Source organism: Electrona antarctica (genome assembly GCF_951216825.1).
Source record: "Electrona antarctica genome assembly, chromosome: 11".
NCBI lineage: Eukaryota > Metazoa > Chordata > Actinopteri > Myctophiformes > Myctophidae > Electrona > Electrona antarctica.
The window spans coordinates 16344820-16364330 of record NC_136792.1 but is presented as its reverse complement, the minus strand read 5'-3'; the positions used below and the strand labels follow the sequence as shown (position 1 = coordinate 16364330).

Below are 19511 nucleotides of genomic sequence, written 5' to 3'. Positions count from 1 at the left end.
TGAACACTGCGTACAGAGGCTTCACCATGCTGACGGGAGGAGATGGCAGGAAGAGGAAATGGCCGTTAAAGAACAGTCACATGACAGGAAGAGGGAAATGGCCATTAAAAACAGTCACATGACAGAAAACGAAAGCACTTAGGACAACAAATGTGACAGAGAATTTAGTCTGAGTATTATTGTTATTGGTTTGGTCATAGAGATAGATTTAGAGAATGCATGCATGGCATTTTGCACATGAAACAAAACTTTAAAGGGGAATACTCCAGTCTATCGGCAATGTGGGTCCTCTATTGATTCAAGGCTTTTGTGCAGGGAAACTTATGCCTGTGTTCCGCAATCAAATAGGATCAAATGCTACACCACAGTCCAAAACCTCCTCCTTGAATGGTTCACAAGCCTTTTTGACTGTAGCCTACACTACAGCAGGCTCATTGTCCCATGGAATTGTATTGAGAATGCATCCTGCAGTCATTACCATTAGCTATACTTAACTTGAATCCAGTACAGAGGCACAACCCAAGCGATTCCCCTTTAAAGGAGAGAGTGATTAGATCCCTCCCCCTGCTGACCCCTCCCCTCTCAGACATGGGTCCGACCCTTACCTATTGCGGCGAAGGGGACCGGGTCACAACAACGCTGCCCCGATAGCTGAGATCAATCAAAAACAAATGAGGTAAGACCCTTACCCTGTACAAAGCAGCAGCCCTATTATGCTACTTCCCCATAAAGGCTCGTAATATTGAAGGAGCAAGCCTCTGCTTCATCCTTTACACTATGCTGGTTCAGGGGGTGGTGAGGTGGGTGCGGGGGGTAGTAGGAAGGTATGTAGTCTAGAAACTATGTGGGCTACAACTGTATATGCGCCTCAGGTATTTTATTTATGTATACATACAGTTGACTGTCTTAGCCTGCATTAAACTGTATATGAAAGCTTCAGTGCATGAAAATATTGGATGTAATTAAAGTTAAGATTTAATCCTAACATTCAGATAATGAAAAACAATTACACTAACTCAAGAACAATATGTCTTACGTTTTGAGTGTAACCATAATAAAATGTACACAATAATGTAATTATGATACTGAATGAAGAGCACCAACATAACTACTTTATGCATTCCATTTTCAATTTCATTGATACTATGTTATACTTTCATACTCTTCAAAACCAATTTGTTATCTAGCTTGTATTTGCCATAACAGGTTTAAAATTTTGAACACAACAAAATAATATGTCAGTATTTCTTTTCAAATGTTCATCCAATCATCATATTAAGATTTTAATTCTTGTCTAGCACTGTAAGCCAGTGACATGATTAAAAAAAATCAGCCATAATAGTGAAAGGACATTGTTACATCTTAACGATCAAATTCAGCTTACATATGCCATTGAGTTGTCAAAATCTTAAAAACATTTTATCTCTACGAACTGATAAAATGTGTGCTAAATGCAATTACATGCTTTCTGCATATTATTGCAAAATATGCATTGTTGCTTTGCCTAACGGAAACAAGTAAAATTCAAGTAAAGTAAAACAAAATTGAATAGGGAGCAAATTTGGAATAGAGGATGGGGAGTTTCTGTAAGTCTCCTCCGTAAAAGAATGTATGACTATTCTATTCTGTAATGCATCACCTACCCTGAGGCGGATATCTGGAGCTGAGAAGGCTCTGAGGGTAGCATCTCCTCCTCTGTCCTTCTCTGGGATGGCCTCTGCCCGAAAACATCCCTGCACTCCGGAGGGGGAGAAGGGGACTGGGAAGGATAACTGGCTGCAGTGGAGGCATAGGACATGTGGGCACGGTAACTGGGGCTGGGCTGTCTGCTACCCTGGCCCCTACTGGGAGAGGTGGACAGCGAAGACCTCCGAGAGAAACTAACGGTGGCAGAGGGCTGCAGGGTGATCTCTGGCATCTCCAGAGACCGGGAGGTGCGGAGGATGCTGGGGCGGGGCGGAGGCCGCACTAGGATATCTGGGGAACCCGGTTGGGTGCTAAGTGGACTTTGGGAGAGTGGAGATAGACGGGAGGGCTGGAGTACCAGCGGGGGGAGACTGGGGTCAGCCCGGCGCCCTTCCCTCGGGCTGAGCCAGGACTGAGGGCTACTACTTGGGGCTGTGCTTGGGCTCCCTGCGCGGGGGTCAGGGTAAGGCAACACTGGTACACCCACACCGTGGGATGTGTGTCTGAGCTGGCCGAGACTCTGGGCCTGTTGCATAGCTGAACGCCTAACCGGAGGCCCCGAGGGCCTGTCTCTGCCTGGAGGAGGCACAGGGACCTCCAGCTGCAGGAGACCAGGGCTAGATGGATCATTTAGGGGAGGGAGGTGCAAGCGGCTTGGGGGAATAGAGTGGGGGAGGTATTGGGGAGCGTCGGGGGGGTCCTGGGGATGATGTAAGGGATGGTGGGGTGGGTATATGAAACGTGGGCCTTCTAGACCCAGGAAGGGGAACTCATGTGGCTGCCAGCTTTCGGGCGAGCGCGGTGGGGGGCTGTGTGTGTGAGAAAGAGAATGGCCAGATGCAGTGTACTGATGATGCTCCATCTCCCCACTTTCCTCTGGGATGGATGGGTAGCCGAAAGGCCCCTCAGCGGTGCCCGGAGGGGAGGACAGAGCAGAGCTACGCGGGCTGATGTCAGGCATGTAGAAAGGTGGTGGAATCCCTGATTCTCCACGGCTGCCTAGATACCCATAGAACGGGCCTTGGGGAAAGCCCCTGTAGCGGGAGGCTGGTGCCTGCCCTGAGGCGTGAAGTGCACTGCCCTCCACAAAGCTCATACCTTCCATGGCCCTGTGTAGGCGGGGGCTGTAGTTGGGGGGCTGCGTGGAATCCAGGCTGGAGGATGTTGGGGAGAGCTGGGGCCGGAGCGTGGGCATGATGGGGGGCATAGGCCCGGGGTCAAAATCATTCTCCTCGTCGGACTGCCGGAATTCCGGGTACATGTCAGACTCCTCCGCAAAGGGGAAGCCCTGGATGCGGCGCGCCGGTGGACTGCAATCCATGGTGAATCGGCCATCGGGTCCGCGGCTGATCAGCTCAATGGGTGTGGTCACCTCAGCCTCGTACTTGGACACGCTGTACTTCTTGCCGGCTATTGCACGCTTGGTTTTCTTGTATAAAGACAGCTCTTTGTCCTTCTCTCGCAGGGGGCTTGGCAGCTTCCTGACGTAAAGACCGGGACCGTGGGAGTCATCCGAGGAAATAGAGCGCGGCCGAGACGGAGGAGAGCTCTCTGGACTGATCTTCCCTGACGACAGCCTGACAGAGGAGACAAAGAGTGCGCTGGGTTTAGAATGACGGACAGTCGGACACTATAGATGGAACTCTACATGACATGTTGATGAGAAAGAGAAAACAGACGAATGAGCAAGCAAAATTATTTAAAATAACAGAGAACCAAATGGCAAAATACTCAAAACCATGGTGCCTTGTCAATGCATCCATAATGAAATGTATTATGATAATGACAAGCAGCAACCTTGATAGCACTGCAGCTAATGAACCAAGCCAGAGTGACAGTATGAGATAAGAACCAACTACGCAACCACAACTACGTCCCACAAATCTCTTATCTATTTCCTCCTCTTTAGCAGAACTGAGGTCTATTTGCATATGCTGGTATGGCATATGAAAATAAAAAGCAGATGGCAACTATCCAGGATCTATTTAAAGTAAGATTTTTTTTCCACACCAGGAGCAGCATTGTCAACACTTACTTATTAAAAGGAATTACATTATGGTAGACATATAAAAAGGAATGCATATACAAAGTACTGTACATGCAGCCGACTCAATGCGTATAGAAAAGTCGGTGCATGCGGTTAGGCCGGTGGCACGCTAAAGCAAATAGTCAGTGTCAGTTCATAATTTCTATGCAATGCAATAACCATGCAGCCAAGCCAGTGCAGCACAGCACACACTGTATTATGGTGCAGGCAGGCACTCACAGGGGGCTGACGGGCGGGGGTATGTAGCTGCTCCTGGCAGGCTCGTCCCAGCAGGGCTCTACCCCTGGCAAGGGGGTGAGGGGAGGCCTGCGTTGGGAGACAAATGACATGGGCCTAGTTCATCTGTCAGCTATATCAATTGGCCATATTTACAGCACACAGCAGCTACTTTGCTCTTACTTCATACTCAGGCGGTAGTGTGTATCCCCCCCACCCCTGGGTATGAAGTAAAATCTAAATGGCCGATGCCTGAATAAGGTCAATAATCCATGTAGGACAGGCTACATAATTAAGGAACCCCTGACCTGACCTGGACCTTAAAAAAAGAAGAAGAAATAACAACTCTCAGAAACCTATCTTTATCCTATCAATTATCACAATCAACTGGACTTAATATAAAATGATTTCTACACATTGAACATTATCACATGACAATTAGATTCAAATGACATTATACATGAATACAGATTTACACAGACACAGACACATATACAGTACATTGCATACACACATAGCTGATATTGTACATTACAATGTGCAGAATTAAAATGATAAACAAACAGAATTGACCATTTATTACACTCATGCAGAGAGCAGACAAGCCTTTAAGGTTAAAGAATACAGATGGATCAAAAATCAATAGAGAGACTGCAGCAGTGGCACTCTGGATAATGTGCTTAAAATGCTGACTTTGCTATTCTGAACGATGTCTGTGATCCGCTAGAGGTTGCTATTGCACACCAACATAATCTCTCTGGTCTGTTATCAATGCTTCACCACTTCACACACTTCAGTGTGTACTACTACTGTCTTCAATGCATCATGCAGATGAATAATAACACCTCCTCTGCAATAACCGTTATACTTCCTCCTGATAAAATGCAATGGAGAACACACACTGAATGACTTTATCCATCTCACAGGTAATCATTTACTCACCAGACTGTACTTTCAGCTGCCTTACACTGCTTGTTAATAATACACATTTCTTATAGTGTAAACTATTCAAACATGCCGCTGAGGAGCTTGTCATTGCAAGTGGTAAGGAAGGTAGTGTTCAAGTGACTAAGACCCTCTGCAGGGCTAACTACCTCCAGAGGATCACAGGGCATTGTCTTTGGCTTTCAGAGGCTACTTACGGTGACTCTATGCTTTTCCTGAAGTGTGTCACTGACAAGGGAGGGTCTAAGAGAAGAAAGACAGAAAGAAATAGTGTTTCAGAGCGAAACATAGCCAGTAGAAACTAGACAGCAGTACAGTAGCAAAGAATAAGGCCAACCTGGTTTGCGTTTAAGTTTGCGGCGATGCTGCTTGTTTACGAAGCAAGCTGCTAGAGTGCTGAAAAGAACTGCCGCTGCCAGGAAGCAGATGGTTGCTACGACGCCCGCAACCACAGGTCGTGCCAACCCCTCATCAGCCACCTCTGCAGGGGGGAAGGGATCTGATGGAGCATAAGTAATCTAATTACAGCATGTTACTGTAGGTGAGGTAGGGTTGACGGGCCGGACACATGAAAATCACAAGTTTTTTTGTGTTGTGTTCTTGGTTAAAGGCACATGAACTGTACAGACTGTGATTCTGCAGTCAAGAAGCTCACCTGTGCTAGACACACCCACTACGTTGCTGCTCTCGCTGATGAGGTCATCCATGACTGCCATCACTCTAAACTCATACCAGGACTCCTGCCAGGGACACAAACAAAATCACACTCTGTTTGTCTCATAGTAGCTAAGAGCAATCACATTTAGCTCAGTGGGGTGGTTTTTCAATGCAAATAGTTGTCAGTGTGATGTGAATACTTTTGTTTGCTCTGTTAAAAAAAAGTGGGCAGTCCACTCCCTTTTGTGACTTCAATGATCATATTCAGACAGCGGCCATTTTGCTTTGGCCACTGTATTAATATGGTCAATTGAGACAGAGAGTGGAAAAGCTGATAAGGAGACAGCATAGCAGAAGAAAAGGAGGAATTTATCTATCAGGAGTCAAAATGGCTAGCAAGGACATGCGTTGTTAAGTGCTGTCCCAGAAGTTAAAAACATAGGATGGAAGAAAGTGTATATGAGGGCTTTAACCTCACAGCCATTGTGTGATTTTCCAAAAAGTACAATAACATGTTACGGTCCCAAGTAAAGAGAAAATTTAATATACTTATGGAACTCACTGAATACTTACCTGAACAAGGTCTCTGGCTATGAGCTCAGTCTCAGTAGCTGGGATCAGGTCGTCCAACACCTCCCATCTCTCACCGAGGCGAAACTCCATGATGTAGCGATCAACGGGTGATGAGTGGTTCGCTGGAGGGAGCCATGTGAGAAGGACTCCATGCTGCGTGCGATTGGCTGTGAGGCACCGTGGTGGAGTAAGAAGCACCTGTGGTTCTGGGGTACTCAAAGGAGAGCCTACGATACATAGAGTAAAACCACCAGTGTCAAAGCTGCAGTCCATAACTTTTATGTTACTTAGCTACTTTTTTGTTACTCAGGATTTTAAACCACATTTCAACCACTCATCCAAGAGGCACTGCCTGTTTGGCCAGGGGAGATGTTGCATTAGCTGTTATGAGCTTCAAGCAGTATTACTTCTTGACCAGTAGGTGTCCTACCCGACACCTACATTTCTCAGAGGAAGAGTAGGGAGACCACATCAAACATACCACTCTACTATAGAGATTTCTTAAAATAACATTTTGTTCATTACGTTCTGGATTACCGGTCCACTTGGTTACATTTGCACACTCTTTGAGTTACAATAAATGAACTATGAGGATTTTACTGCATAAAGTGAGAGAGGTAGAGCATACTGTATTGACAGATAATGTGAACAAACTCAACTGGAAATGCCTTGTATGACCATGGCTGAACTGCAGAGTGCACTCTTGTTTGAAATAGGTAATGGTGTTCAAAACCTTTTTAATATGATAATCTAAAGACAGACAAAGGAGGAAGTGAGAGCCCCCAGTCCATAGGATTTCATAGTTAGAAGAACAATAATACAAATAATTCATGTCCTTCACTGCTTATTGTGGCTCAACTGGTAGTTGATCTGTGCTTGTACTCTGTTATGCTTTCTTATTTACTATTTCTGCATGTTTGTGCGTGACTTTCTTTTTGTGGGGGAGATAATGGGGACAAAAAGGCAGTGTATTGCGTTACACATCTTTTTGATGAGCACACAAAATGAAAATAGACAAATATTATGCAAAAACCTAACTATAAAGCCAAATAAGCATTCTACAGCATTCTATTTCACACTGCAATAAAATAGCAAGAAAAATAAACAAAAAACTAATGATTGAAACAGAAGCATGTTTACTTGTATTTTAAAAGCAATTTAAGCAGTACCCACCTGCAGTGTTAACTGTCACAACCTCACTGAACGGCCCAGTGCCCAGTTTGTTTTGTGCCAACACACTGAACTGGTACTCTGTCCTGGGCTCCAGGGCTGGCACCACCAACCATATCAGAGTGCCAGAGACAGGCATAGAATGCCAGTCATGAGGCCCAAAGTCTACTCTCTTCGACCTGGGGAACAAAAATTGAACAGAGAGAAGGCTGAGTGCCATTTCACTTAATTTAAGCATGTAAAACTGTATATATATATATAACTGTATTCAAAATATGTTTAATTTTCCTAAAATGCCTAACCCTTATCTAAACGAGGCCATTGGTTCATCAGACAACCCTTTCTAACCCTTTCTCTAACTTATTACATAGCACTATTAATTGTAGACTTGTACAATACTACACTACACTACACTACACTACACTACACTACACTACACTACACTACACTACACTACACTACACTACACTACACTACACTACACTACAAGTAAGACATGTGCAGTGCTAATGAGATGCTAATACGATGCTAATGCAATGGCTTTGTATTACATTCCATTACCTTTCCAATAAGCCTCAACATTAATTATACATAATCTATGATCTGTTATACTGTAGTTCATATAATAATAATAATGCACGTCAATTTGCAATGCAGTAAATCATGTACCCATAAATAAATACTAAACCCCCAGAGAAGATAATGTATGTGAAAGGCTGTCCTCATCATGTCTGCTTCAAGTCTGTGGAATGAACGTTTGAGTTAACCTTTTTACCTCTTTGATGGTAAAACAACACTTTGCTCTCATGTCAAACTAACATCATACCTCTCTTCTAATGTCTTCACATCAGCTTAAAGCACTCTAAAATCCTGAGTGTTAATTTAACTCTGAGAGTGAAAGAAAATGGACCCCAAAGGTCCATTTGTTCACTCTCAGAGATAAAAGAACACTCAGGATTTTGCTGTGTACTCACACTGGGCCATACCACACTGAGAATGTCTGTTCAAAGCCACCATCATATCCTGGTTCCCAGGACACATTAGCAGAAGATGTAGAGGCCAACACATGGATATTGCCAGGAGCATGTGGGCTGGTACCTAGTATTTAGGAGAGAGACAAATACTGATTAAAACACATTTGTATTTATGTAGACCTTCACCCAGCTGATGGCTTCCCTGCTGCTGGTCATATTGGGCGCTCGAGGCACCCTGGCCTCTCAATCCATTCAGCTATAGCTACAACATAACTGACACAACTGGAGTCGGAGGTGGTCTCCCAGCACTTCTATTGAGACACTTACTGTAAATCCTGAGGTCAGGTAAGAATACTACGGGTTGACACTTGCACAACACTCAGAGGGAAATATCGTGCCTTCTTAAATGGGCTCTCCATTATAGGTCAAAAGTAAACACTGTAGGTGCTCGCACGAGGACATGGACTGCAGCTTTAACGCTATGTAAAACATTCATATTTTATCACTTCACAATCACTTAGTAAAGCAGCAGCTTTGCTGTCAAGTTCACTTCAGTCCCTCAACAGCTGTTTTGGTTAGTTAGACTGTGAGTCATATTGAGTTCAATCCAAAAGAAGTGACTAGGCCACATGATCACAACGCGTGCGCACGCACGCACGCACGCACGCACGCACGCACGCACGCACGCACGCACGCACGCACGCACGCACGCACACACACACACACACACACACAGAAAAAAGAATAATATAGCATAAAAAACAGTTTTACCACTTTAAACATAGTTACATCAGCTTTTTTTAAATAGCCGATCTACAGTACAAGCTCACAACGTGTCACAATGCTAATGGCACATTCGCCTGGTTCCTGGCTATTACAATGTAACGTAAAATAATCTACAATTCTTGTATGGGTCCTTGGCACAAAATATGTTCAGATGGGGGGGTATGTGGACAAATACTTAATTTGGAGCCAACCCAGGGCAAAGCCAGGAGGGGAAAGAAGCGCACCACCTACGTAGATGCACTGCGGCACGACAGTTTAGCTAACAACACTGTAGAACTCAAGAACCTGATGTTAGGAGTGTGGAGGGCAACAATCCAGGAGTCCCGAGTTGGTGTTGGCTAGACCTCACTCTCACAGTAACTAACTAACTAACTAACTACTACTGTTGTTTTAAACAACATTAGGAAGCAAGCCCAAATACACAACTTCACTTTAGAAACAAGCCTAAAAGACTGCATCCCACAACTTGCAATATTTACAAGCAACCTTACAGAAAAACAAGCCCAAAGTCGCTTATAATAAGCGGACTTGGCAACACTGGCTGTCTGCAACCCAGCTTTGGTGACACCTGTCAGATGAAGGTCAGTCACTGCGAGACAGTCTGGTCACTGCTTACATTGAAACCACAAGCCCTGGGGTGTTGTGGTGGCCGAACTGTCCCTGCTGCAGTTTTACTGACCTTTTTTAGATTTATTTTTGGCATTTTCATGCTTTATTCAGATAGATACAGTGAGAGATACTGGAAACAAGGAGAGAGAGATTTTGCAAAGAGCTTTGGGTCAGATTCCTAGGCATTAATTACTGAGCCTTAATGGTATACGCTCTACCAGGAGAGCTACCAGGGTATATACAGTATATAAATGTATTTATTGCTTAATATTATATACTGTATATGTATTTATATGGTGATAGTATTGGTATAGTATATATATATATGGAATTATCTTCGATGTCTTCTAAGTTCTAATATATATATATATATATATCTATACATGAGTGGTAGTTACGTTATGAACACTGTATTGGACTCATTCTCATCCCTGCAGTTGGATGGCTGAGTATGGGTCTAATGGGTCATCAGACAGTGTGATTGTCATCAGCTGTCTGTCTGGGGTGTTCCCGTTGGCCATGACCGTGGAAGCCTGATCAACCTTCACCATTGGCTGGCGGTCACGTGGGAGAGCTAACGGCCGTAGCTCTCCACACTACTTAGTTCATTCTCCTCCAGACAGCGGCTGGGGAAACATCTTCCAAGGTCTTTCCCCCATCCGTCATACTGCCGTTTGTTTAACTAACTGTTTTGCCGTATTTTGTTATTGGGACATTTGTTAATATTTACCTCCCGTCGGAAAGGAGTGTTTGAGTTCATACCTTTATTGTCTTTTCTTTTTTTAGTTAGAGCCATTTATTGTACATATTCTTGATTATCTTTATTATTCTACATTATTGTGAATAAATACTCGCATTTAGACCTTGGTTTCCGTTTCTCCTTTATATGTTGCATTACCTTTTACCCCTAGACAATGGGTCTTGTAACATTTGATTTTTTTGTTTTTGATTTCAGTTTCATTTTAGACGCAGTGCTCAGTTTTTATACACCATATATCTAGGAGTAAAAATCCCACAAAACTGCATGTCTGCTGGAACTCACAGCTAAAACCCTTTCTGTTTGCCACTGCCTTATTGAGATTTGTTTAATGATTCTTCTGCACTCTAAGTTTTATTTGGACTTATTTTACTTTTATTGTATTCAAATGTTTTATATAGTTTGTTTTTAGTTTGTTTTAATATATATATATATTGCTCTGTGTCTTGAATAGGCATTTCCTATTAAGGAACAAGGAGATAATATAATATTGCTGGGATCACTTTCTGAGAAATTCTGAGCAACGAAACACTGATCAATCGAAATCCACCCGAAGTTACATGGATGAAAAGATAACTGCATAGTATAGCATCTATCTAAATGGACAAAGGAGTGCTAGGCCATATGAGTTGGAGTCTGAAATGGTGAGTTTTCAGAGGAAAATGCAGAGGAAAATGTACCTATGACCAGGAGTCGTGTGCTGGCAGTGATGCTCGTGACCACGTTGGTGGCTACACACTCCCATTCCCCATGGTCCTCCTTGCTGAGGGACAGGAACTGTAAGCTGCCACTGGCTAGGATGTTGTGCTTACTCCTGCTAGGCTTCCCCACCTTCAAAATATATATACACAAATAAAATAATTGAATTATATAGATTTCATGAAAGTCAATCAATCAATTACAAGCTATGCAATCTTTCTTTTTTTATTTTTTTTTATTTACCGGGGCACCCCAGGGGTCTGGTACTTGGCCCCCTCCTTTTGTCCCTCTCTACATCAAATCCTTTTGACGAAGACTATCTACAAGCTCACAATTGAAGCACCTCATTATGATGACGTGTTGTGAGCTTTTAGAATCTACATCTTCTCATCCCTGCAGTTGGATGGCTGAGTATGGGTCTAATGGGTCATCAGACAGTGTGATTGTCATCAGCTTGTTTGTCAAGTGATTGTCATCACTTTTCAGTCTCCCCCGATCTCCATTGTGTACACAACGTTTGTGTGTGTGTGTGTGTGTGTGTGTGTGTGTGTGTGTGTGTGTGTAATAAAGATAAGCAGGCCCGGCGTTTTAGCACCACGGCCCGCAGCTTGCAGGGCCCTGTGCGAGACTATTTCAAATATAGGTACAGCTGTTGCTTCAAACCGTATTCATACTTCATTAGTCACCAATTTCAACGTAACACAACACAGGAAACCCCGCTAGTGTTTTGGGTCGCCCAACAGATTCTTAACCACTTGGTGGGAGGAGACTCGAAAATAGCAGATCCAGGGTCGGGGAGCACTTCACCACTTCACCAAGGGGCCTAGTTCTCTTAAATTCCTGATAATGTCCCCCCACTTCCTGTTCCTATATGAATGACCCCCATAGAAGCATGTGGATAGCTTGTAGCTAATGTTAGCTTAAACACTTGATACAATATTATTAGTTGATAATTTAAAACACGATGAGAGTGCAGCAGCGTGGCTATCCGAAAATAATGCAGATAAACCGAGCATTCTCTGCCTGTGGCCATGGTACAATAATTCACCACAAGTACATCCACCACATCAAGCAGCATATACAGCGCTAGATGGTTTGGTTCTCTGTCGACGTGTGCTTTGTGGTGTTGTGTGCTTTGTGGTCCATAGTCTATACCTTTCTCCAAGTGATGGTTGGTATCTCAGGGTCTCCGGAGGCAGCACAGGGAATAACTAGCTCTCTCCCAGCCTCCTGGCGGTACTCCCCCCCAGGCCTCACGTTAAAGTAAGGGGGATCCTGGACACACACACACACACACACACACACACACACACACACACACACACACACACACACACACACACACACACACACACACACACACACACACACACACACACACACACACACACACACACACACACACACACACACACACACACACACACACACACACACACTCACATTCACATTCACATTCACACAAATCTTTTTTTATTACTATTGAAAAAATATATACAATAGTTAAATGAGACTCGAAGGGCATTCATTAAAAATCACACGCATGTGATGTGAGGGGCGCTCTTATCGATTTGTCATACGTCATCATACATGATCTCATACCGGCCAATCACAATTTCCGTCCTCACTTTTGTCTTCAATGTTTGTGTTTACACAAACACTCAAAACTGGCCATCCATTGTCAATGGCATTCAATATTTGTGTTAGGACAAACACTCAAAGCTGGCCATTCATTATCAATGGCAAAGGAGGGGTTAGCACCCTTCAAAAACACAAAAACTTGAAACATGGAGATAAAAGATACAAGGTTTCGGCATGAGAGGGATGATATACTGTAGTCGCCATGCCGATATGTTATGTACCTTTAGCACCAATGTGGCAGGGGGGGACATGCCCATGGTACCCAGGGCGTTTTATGTACCTTTAGCACCAATGTGGCAGGGGGGGACATGCCCATGGTACCCAGGGCGTTTTATGTACCTTTAGCACCAATGTGGCAGGGGGGGACATGCCCATGGTACCCAGGGCGTTGTAAGGCACACAAGTGTACGTGCCCAGGGAGTCTTCTGTGGCCTCTGCCACCCGGATACTTCCATCTGGCATCAGGCTCCAACCAGGGTACTGAGACAGAAGAAGAACGAACACGTACATTTTTTTAATATCTTACTCTCCACTATATACTACATCATCATTTGACCTACTGTATAAATAAGACAGTGATGGTGAATGTTAAAGTAGGTGAAATGCATGTGTTAATTAGGTTCCGGCAGATGAAAATAGTATGAGTCGCCACATTTGTATCTCCAATGCAATTGTATTGAGACAAGAAAAAACTTTATTGGACAGCTAAGAGTAAGATTAACCCATTTAGGATTGAGGCCAATTTGAAAACGCCTTCTAAATACTGAACTGAGTTTTTTTTTATTTTTCAAATATTAATTCAAAAATCAAACTAAAATAGACACTATGTCTAATTGCTCAGACACTTTGACGTAAAATTGTCCATTCATTGTCAATGGGAATTTAATGTTTGTGTAGGACAATGTTTGTGCACACACACCAAAAGCTGGATATAGGAGGGGCTAGCGCCCCTCAAAAATTGAGGGGCAATGTACGTAGCAACAAGAACCCTGTCATTCTATTATTTTTTAAGTCTCAACAATGCTCACATTGGAGGTATGATTGTGTGCAGAGTCTGCATACTCTTCTGGACATTGTATCTTATTCCAGTGCAATGGCTGGACTGGGAGTTGAGTGCTTGTGGGACAGAAAATCAACATCTGGACTTGTTGTAACAGTGGTAAACCCTGAGGCACACCGACCTTCTCCACACGGAGAGGATAGCCATCTTTCTCCCATTTCACTGACGTCACAGGTGGGTTAGCATCCACTGGGCAGCGGATGACCCCTGGCAGTTTCCGTGGGACATAGATAACCGGGGGCATGTTGATCACGCGGGCAGGGTCTGAGGGACAACGCAATTAACAATCAGGAGCAATTTTACAGGTACTTTAAGTAATCAATATCATCTCTCTCAAATATATGATGTAATCACATTCTCATAAAAAAATGCCAATTCATGCCAGTGTCTCGTTTAACTTGACATGAGAGATAAAACCATATTTATGGATGATTAATGATGTGCTTCATTACAAACTTAGTGTAGGGAATTTAAATTAAGATTTCAAATTCCCTTAGATTTGATGACTCTTATCTGAGGCCAGTGATGAATCAGGTGCCCAGGCTGCAGTGCTGCAGATCCCCATCTCTCTCACATACACTGGAGCACAGAAATCAATGACCAGTAGCAACTTGGGAGCAAATTAGCATAGCCAACACACTACGGCTGACAAAAAAAGAAAGAAAAAAAAGAAAAATAAATCAGATGGCCGGGAGTGGCATTTTGCTTTCATTGGTTCTGATGAACAGAAAGGAGTCTTATTCAAGTCTTATTCAGACTGGCACTGCTATAAGCTAGGACAAGCCTGCAATCAACTCTCCTTAGAAGGAGAGTATCAGAATATATCATACTTTTATCATCAAATCCTTACAAAACATGAATATGGCAGAATGGGTCATACATTTGCGGCAAAGGGGCTCAGTCAAAAATGATGGGTGCAGAAATGATTTCCTTCTCCACAACACATGACCTTGAAATTGAGGAAGGTTACTGTAAACTGAGCATTTCTATGGTAAGACACAGGGTGCTGATAATCTAGCAGTCTAGCAGCCTCCATACTGCTGCTGTTTCCTCCTCACACAGCTCACTGTACAGTCTCTCCACCCCTCCCCCCTATACTGCGTTGCCATGGTAACACTCACACTGAACAGTCAGGTGTGCCGATGCTGAGGGCGAGATTCCGAGGCTATTACTTGGACTGCAGGTGTATTTTCCAGCATCCTCTGGCTTGACCCGGAAGATGATGAGGGTGCCGTCGATAAGAATTCTTACTCTGAGCTTCAGGTCACTGCGAATAGGATGCAGACATTTTTTGTCACAATATGTCACTGAAAGATGCCATGAATGCAATTACACCAAGGTGCCATGAGAGAGCAGCACAGAGTCAGACAGCAGCCAGTGCTAAGAGGGGTCTGAAAGATAAATCTTCTAATTGCCATAATCACCCGTTGTTACAGCCCTCGTGTTTTCTCCCTTGCTACCCTTTCAAATGAAACACTCTAATGGAAAGCAGATATTATAATTGCATTTTGAATGGAGAATAAATCCAGTGCACTGTGCATCATGACTATGACATGACAAGTAATACATTTAGCAAAACATTGAATGTTAGAATTTCCCAATATTTATCATTGTAATTATCTTGTGCATTTTGTTATTTTTTCAATAAATCAAGTTAGCTAAAAAAAAACAATCTCCCCCATAGAAGAGAAAAGCATAGAATAGACATTTCCATTCATAGCAATGCTGTTCTTCTGTGTCAAACACAGACAAGGAAGATATCAATCCATTGGAGCTTCAGTGACAAAGTGACGTTTTGTTTCATATGAAGATGCATTATCCATATGGTGTGATTGTCCAAAACAAAATAAGCAGCCATGCTTGCTTTACACGTCAGTCAATGCTCCATTCACTTATTCTCCCTGGCAAATGTAGTGTCTCAGTTTCTAAAGGCCTCCTGGCTACACACCAGATCACTGCATACCTACTGTAGCAGGACACAACCACAGAGTCATGTGATAGTGTCATGAGAGCATGCTAATGCACCTGGCACGGGCCAGACAGACCCCTGCTAGGGTCACTCTGACATCCTCTGGGGCCACACCAGGACAGGTGTGTGCATGCACGCACGCACGCACGCACGCACGCACGCACGCACGCACGCACGCACGCACGCACGCACGCACGCACGCACGCACGCACGCACGCAGCCACCTGCCAAGTCATGGCCACTCAAATTAACCACAGGACAAGGCTCCCACACGGCGTCACTCGCAACACAAAGGTTGGGCCATAAATGCGCTAGATACTGTAGCTCCAAGGACGATGAAGCTGAGGCTTTCAGTTGGGGAAAATGAAGGTTCCACCTGAGACAATTAGTTATACACAGCTTTTTTTTTGTTAATGCCCCATAGCTTCAGGTGTCCCATAGCTCATACAGGAATAAGTAAAAAAGAAACTAAAACACAGCACAACATGTTAATAAAAAACACTAAAAGGGAACATACTTAAAAATATATATATATCATCACAAAATGTGATCTGTTAATTAGACTCTCAGATCACACAGAACAGACAGAACAGGCAGTTAGATTACAGTACAGAAGTGAACTCGATCATAACTTTACTTCTTGAAGTAGACGTTATCCTCTTCCCAAAACCAGGTGTAGGTGAGGTTTCCAGGATATGCCTCTGCTTGACAGGTGAAGAGTGCATTCTGGGATATGTTTACAGTGATGTTTTCTGGTGGTGATACAATGTATGGAGGCCCTAAAAGACAGACACATTACATTTACATTACATTACATTACAGATACATTTCAGTATCATGAACAAGTGGCGACACATTGTGTGGCTTTTAATCCGGAACAGAAAATCAAATAAACCTATTACACTAAATACAGACCTTAGTGTACTTCGACTAAAGAAACAGAGTGTGGGCTTTGGCAGACAGAGTACAAAGTATGCATATTTACAGCATTTCTACAGCCTGATGTGCAAGACAGCAAGTGGCTGGCTGCTGTAATCTTAATGTTAGTCAGTGAGGAGCTGACGCATGCTTCACAGTACAAACCTTTTGTTCCCTGCGGTACTGTGTACTGCTTAAGAACCTAAACAAAACAGCAGACGCCATTAAAGGTATAAGGTAAGCCCCAGATTCAAGCCACCTTGTTGTTTCCATCATAGCATGCAGAGCCTTATACATTAGATATGACTAGTTTGACTACTGATTATCCAGTGTGTCTCACTCAACAATAAAGAAATCCAAGCCTGTGGAACTCGGGATCCACATGGGAACAGTGAGGCTCCAATGTTGATTTTGCACTTATATGAGTCAGTTATATGAGTCAGTTGTCTATAAATGGTAAAAAGGACTGCTTTTACATACAGACAGACAGACAGACAGACAGACAGACAGACAGACAGACAGACAGACAGACAGACAGACAGACAGACAGACAGACAGACAGACAGACAGACAGACAGACAGACAGACAGACACACAGACACACAGACAGACAGACAGACAGACAGACACACAGACAGACAGACAGCTGTTCTTCTAGACAGCAATAGATTTCCTGCAGAGCCATGCCTCAAAAACAGATCATGAATGTGAGTGTCAGACTTCCACAGATATATCTTGCTTATTATTGCTCTGGGCATAACTCGCGCAGCAAAGCTTTGTGCAACCAATATTCATCCACCAAACCAAACACATGAGCAAACATTAAATTCACCTGGTTAGTAGAGTACTGCACTCACTCACTCACTCTCACACACACACACACACACACACACACACACACACACACACACACACACACGTGTGTGTGTGTGTGTGTGCTGTACTGTAGGTGCAAAAGACAGAAAGGAGACGAAAGTGAAGGCTGGTATCACAGCGATCTAACTGATCTGTGTCTAGCAGAGAGCCTAGTTAATGGACCGGAGACAGACTGTGATGTTCTCACACACGCACGCCACGCCACGCCACGCATGCCACCGCATGCCACCGCATGCCACCGCATGCCACGCACATTTTCCTTACCTTGAACCAACAGGCGAGTGGTATGGAGAACCTCCCCCTGGTCACTGAAGGCGCGGCATGTGTATGCTCCTCTGTCATCTCTAGTGATGGCGAGGATGCTGACACTGCCGTCATGCACCTGTGGTGACACACAACAAAACACACAGACGGTGGGGATCAAAAATGTGCATGAATGAACACAACACAACACAAGGAGTATCTTCTACGGTGTGATTCTGCTACAAGAGCAGTCTATGGTCTGTGTGCAGGGTGGTCTGTCTGTCTGTCTGTCTGTCTGTCTGTCTGTCTGTCTGTCGCTAATCTCGGCAAGTTTCTTTTGCACAATGCCAATAGGCCGAAGAATTACACAATTACACAATTCTTTCTCCACCAGGACGGTAAGCGGAGATGATGTTTACCCCTGACTGTGTGTCTCTTTGTCTGTCTGTGTGCAGCTTGCAAACTGCTGTTCCAATCGGTGTGGAACTTCGCATGCAAACCTATTTTACCAAAAAATGCCAAAACTCATCATGTCGATCAACAATGACCACCAAACAGGGTTTTAATATTTCGTAGTGTTTGCCTGTAATTGGATTCAAAGTAGGGGATTTCTTACAAAAACGCCATATGATGAACCCAACATCCAATCAACCCCAAATTGGAATTGCATGTTCAGGGGCCTCCAAAAACACTTTCACTTACACACATACGTGCCGCCACAAAACTGCAACCCATGACTTACACAGCCCTGGCTAGGCTAATCTGGCAGAGATATGTGCTCCATGAAGAGCCCTTTTCTAGATTCACATAATGTGTTATATTATTTTTGAAATATTTAACTTTTATTTAATAATGATGGCTGCGTTTACATGGACAATATTTAGTAATTCAGAATGAATTCATTCCGAACAGAGATTCATACCCAACTGTTTACATGGAACCCGAATAAAAGTATTCCTCATTCGGTTACATGACCAAGGCATTGTGCTTTGGTCTAACAGCACTACTATGGGCAGACATGTGTAAAATAATGCATGTATTCCAAACTCTCAGTAGCTTTTGGAATAAAGTGTTTACATGAAAAATATATCCCGATTCAAACGGTATATACCACCCCTCCAAATCCGAATGAAAATTTATTCGGGTCAGACCGGAATGGGATATTCGATTCCAATTGAGGTGTTTACATGAGCATGTTATTCTGATGTTCGGAATTAATTAATTAATTTCCCAATGAATGTTGTGCATGTAAACGCATGGGACTCGGATGCAGTTGAAACCTCCTAGATGTGTCACAGACGACTGACGACTAGATGACTGATGTCACAGGCAGCCTACATGGAGTCTCATTGGAACCATGCCATTCCCATATCATTTAGGTCCTGAGATCTGATTAGATTTTTAAGGTTATCAAAGGTACTGTAGTTGTCTTCTGCAGTGTTGAGGTTCCAATATGATGAGACACTGAAGTCATCCATGTTTGATTAAATATGTTTTTGAGGGGCACTAGCCCCTCCAATGCCCAGCTTTGTGTGTGCTTGATTTGATTGGCTGAGCACCCCATAGTGCCCGCGTGAAGGGAGGGGCGCTCTTATCATCGTACATCATCATACATCATCTTATTCCATCCAATCACATTGCTTTCCTTCGTCATCAATGTTTGTGTTACACAATGTTTATATGAA

At 43.6% G+C, this 19511-nt stretch overlaps 1 protein-coding gene across 1 annotated transcript in view; it reads right to left on the bottom strand.

Annotated features, from left to right (window-relative positions):
* igsf9ba (immunoglobulin superfamily, member 9Ba) overlaps positions 1 to 19511 on the bottom strand; it is a gene marked incomplete at both ends in the record, with an annotated part of 62027 nt that overhangs the window by 3388 nt on the left and 39128 nt on the right. Inside the window, 15 exons of the mRNA XM_079514445.1 lie at positions 1644 to 3263; positions 3953 to 4039; positions 5092 to 5137; positions 5232 to 5393; positions 5550 to 5634; positions 6125 to 6351; positions 7298 to 7473; positions 8269 to 8392; positions 11101 to 11251; positions 12275 to 12394; positions 13100 to 13240; positions 13942 to 14084; positions 14942 to 15087; positions 16427 to 16568; positions 17848 to 17965. Coding sequence (XP_079370571.1) covers positions 1644 to 3263; positions 3953 to 4039; positions 5092 to 5137; positions 5232 to 5393; positions 5550 to 5634; positions 6125 to 6351; positions 7298 to 7473; positions 8269 to 8392; positions 11101 to 11251; positions 12275 to 12394; positions 13100 to 13240; positions 13942 to 14084; positions 14942 to 15087; positions 16427 to 16568; positions 17848 to 17965 — 3488 coding nt within the window. The remainder of the gene's footprint in view (positions 1 to 1643; positions 3264 to 3952; positions 4040 to 5091; positions 5138 to 5231; positions 5394 to 5549; positions 5635 to 6124; positions 6352 to 7297; positions 7474 to 8268; positions 8393 to 11100; positions 11252 to 12274; positions 12395 to 13099; positions 13241 to 13941; positions 14085 to 14941; positions 15088 to 16426; positions 16569 to 17847; positions 17966 to 19511) is intronic.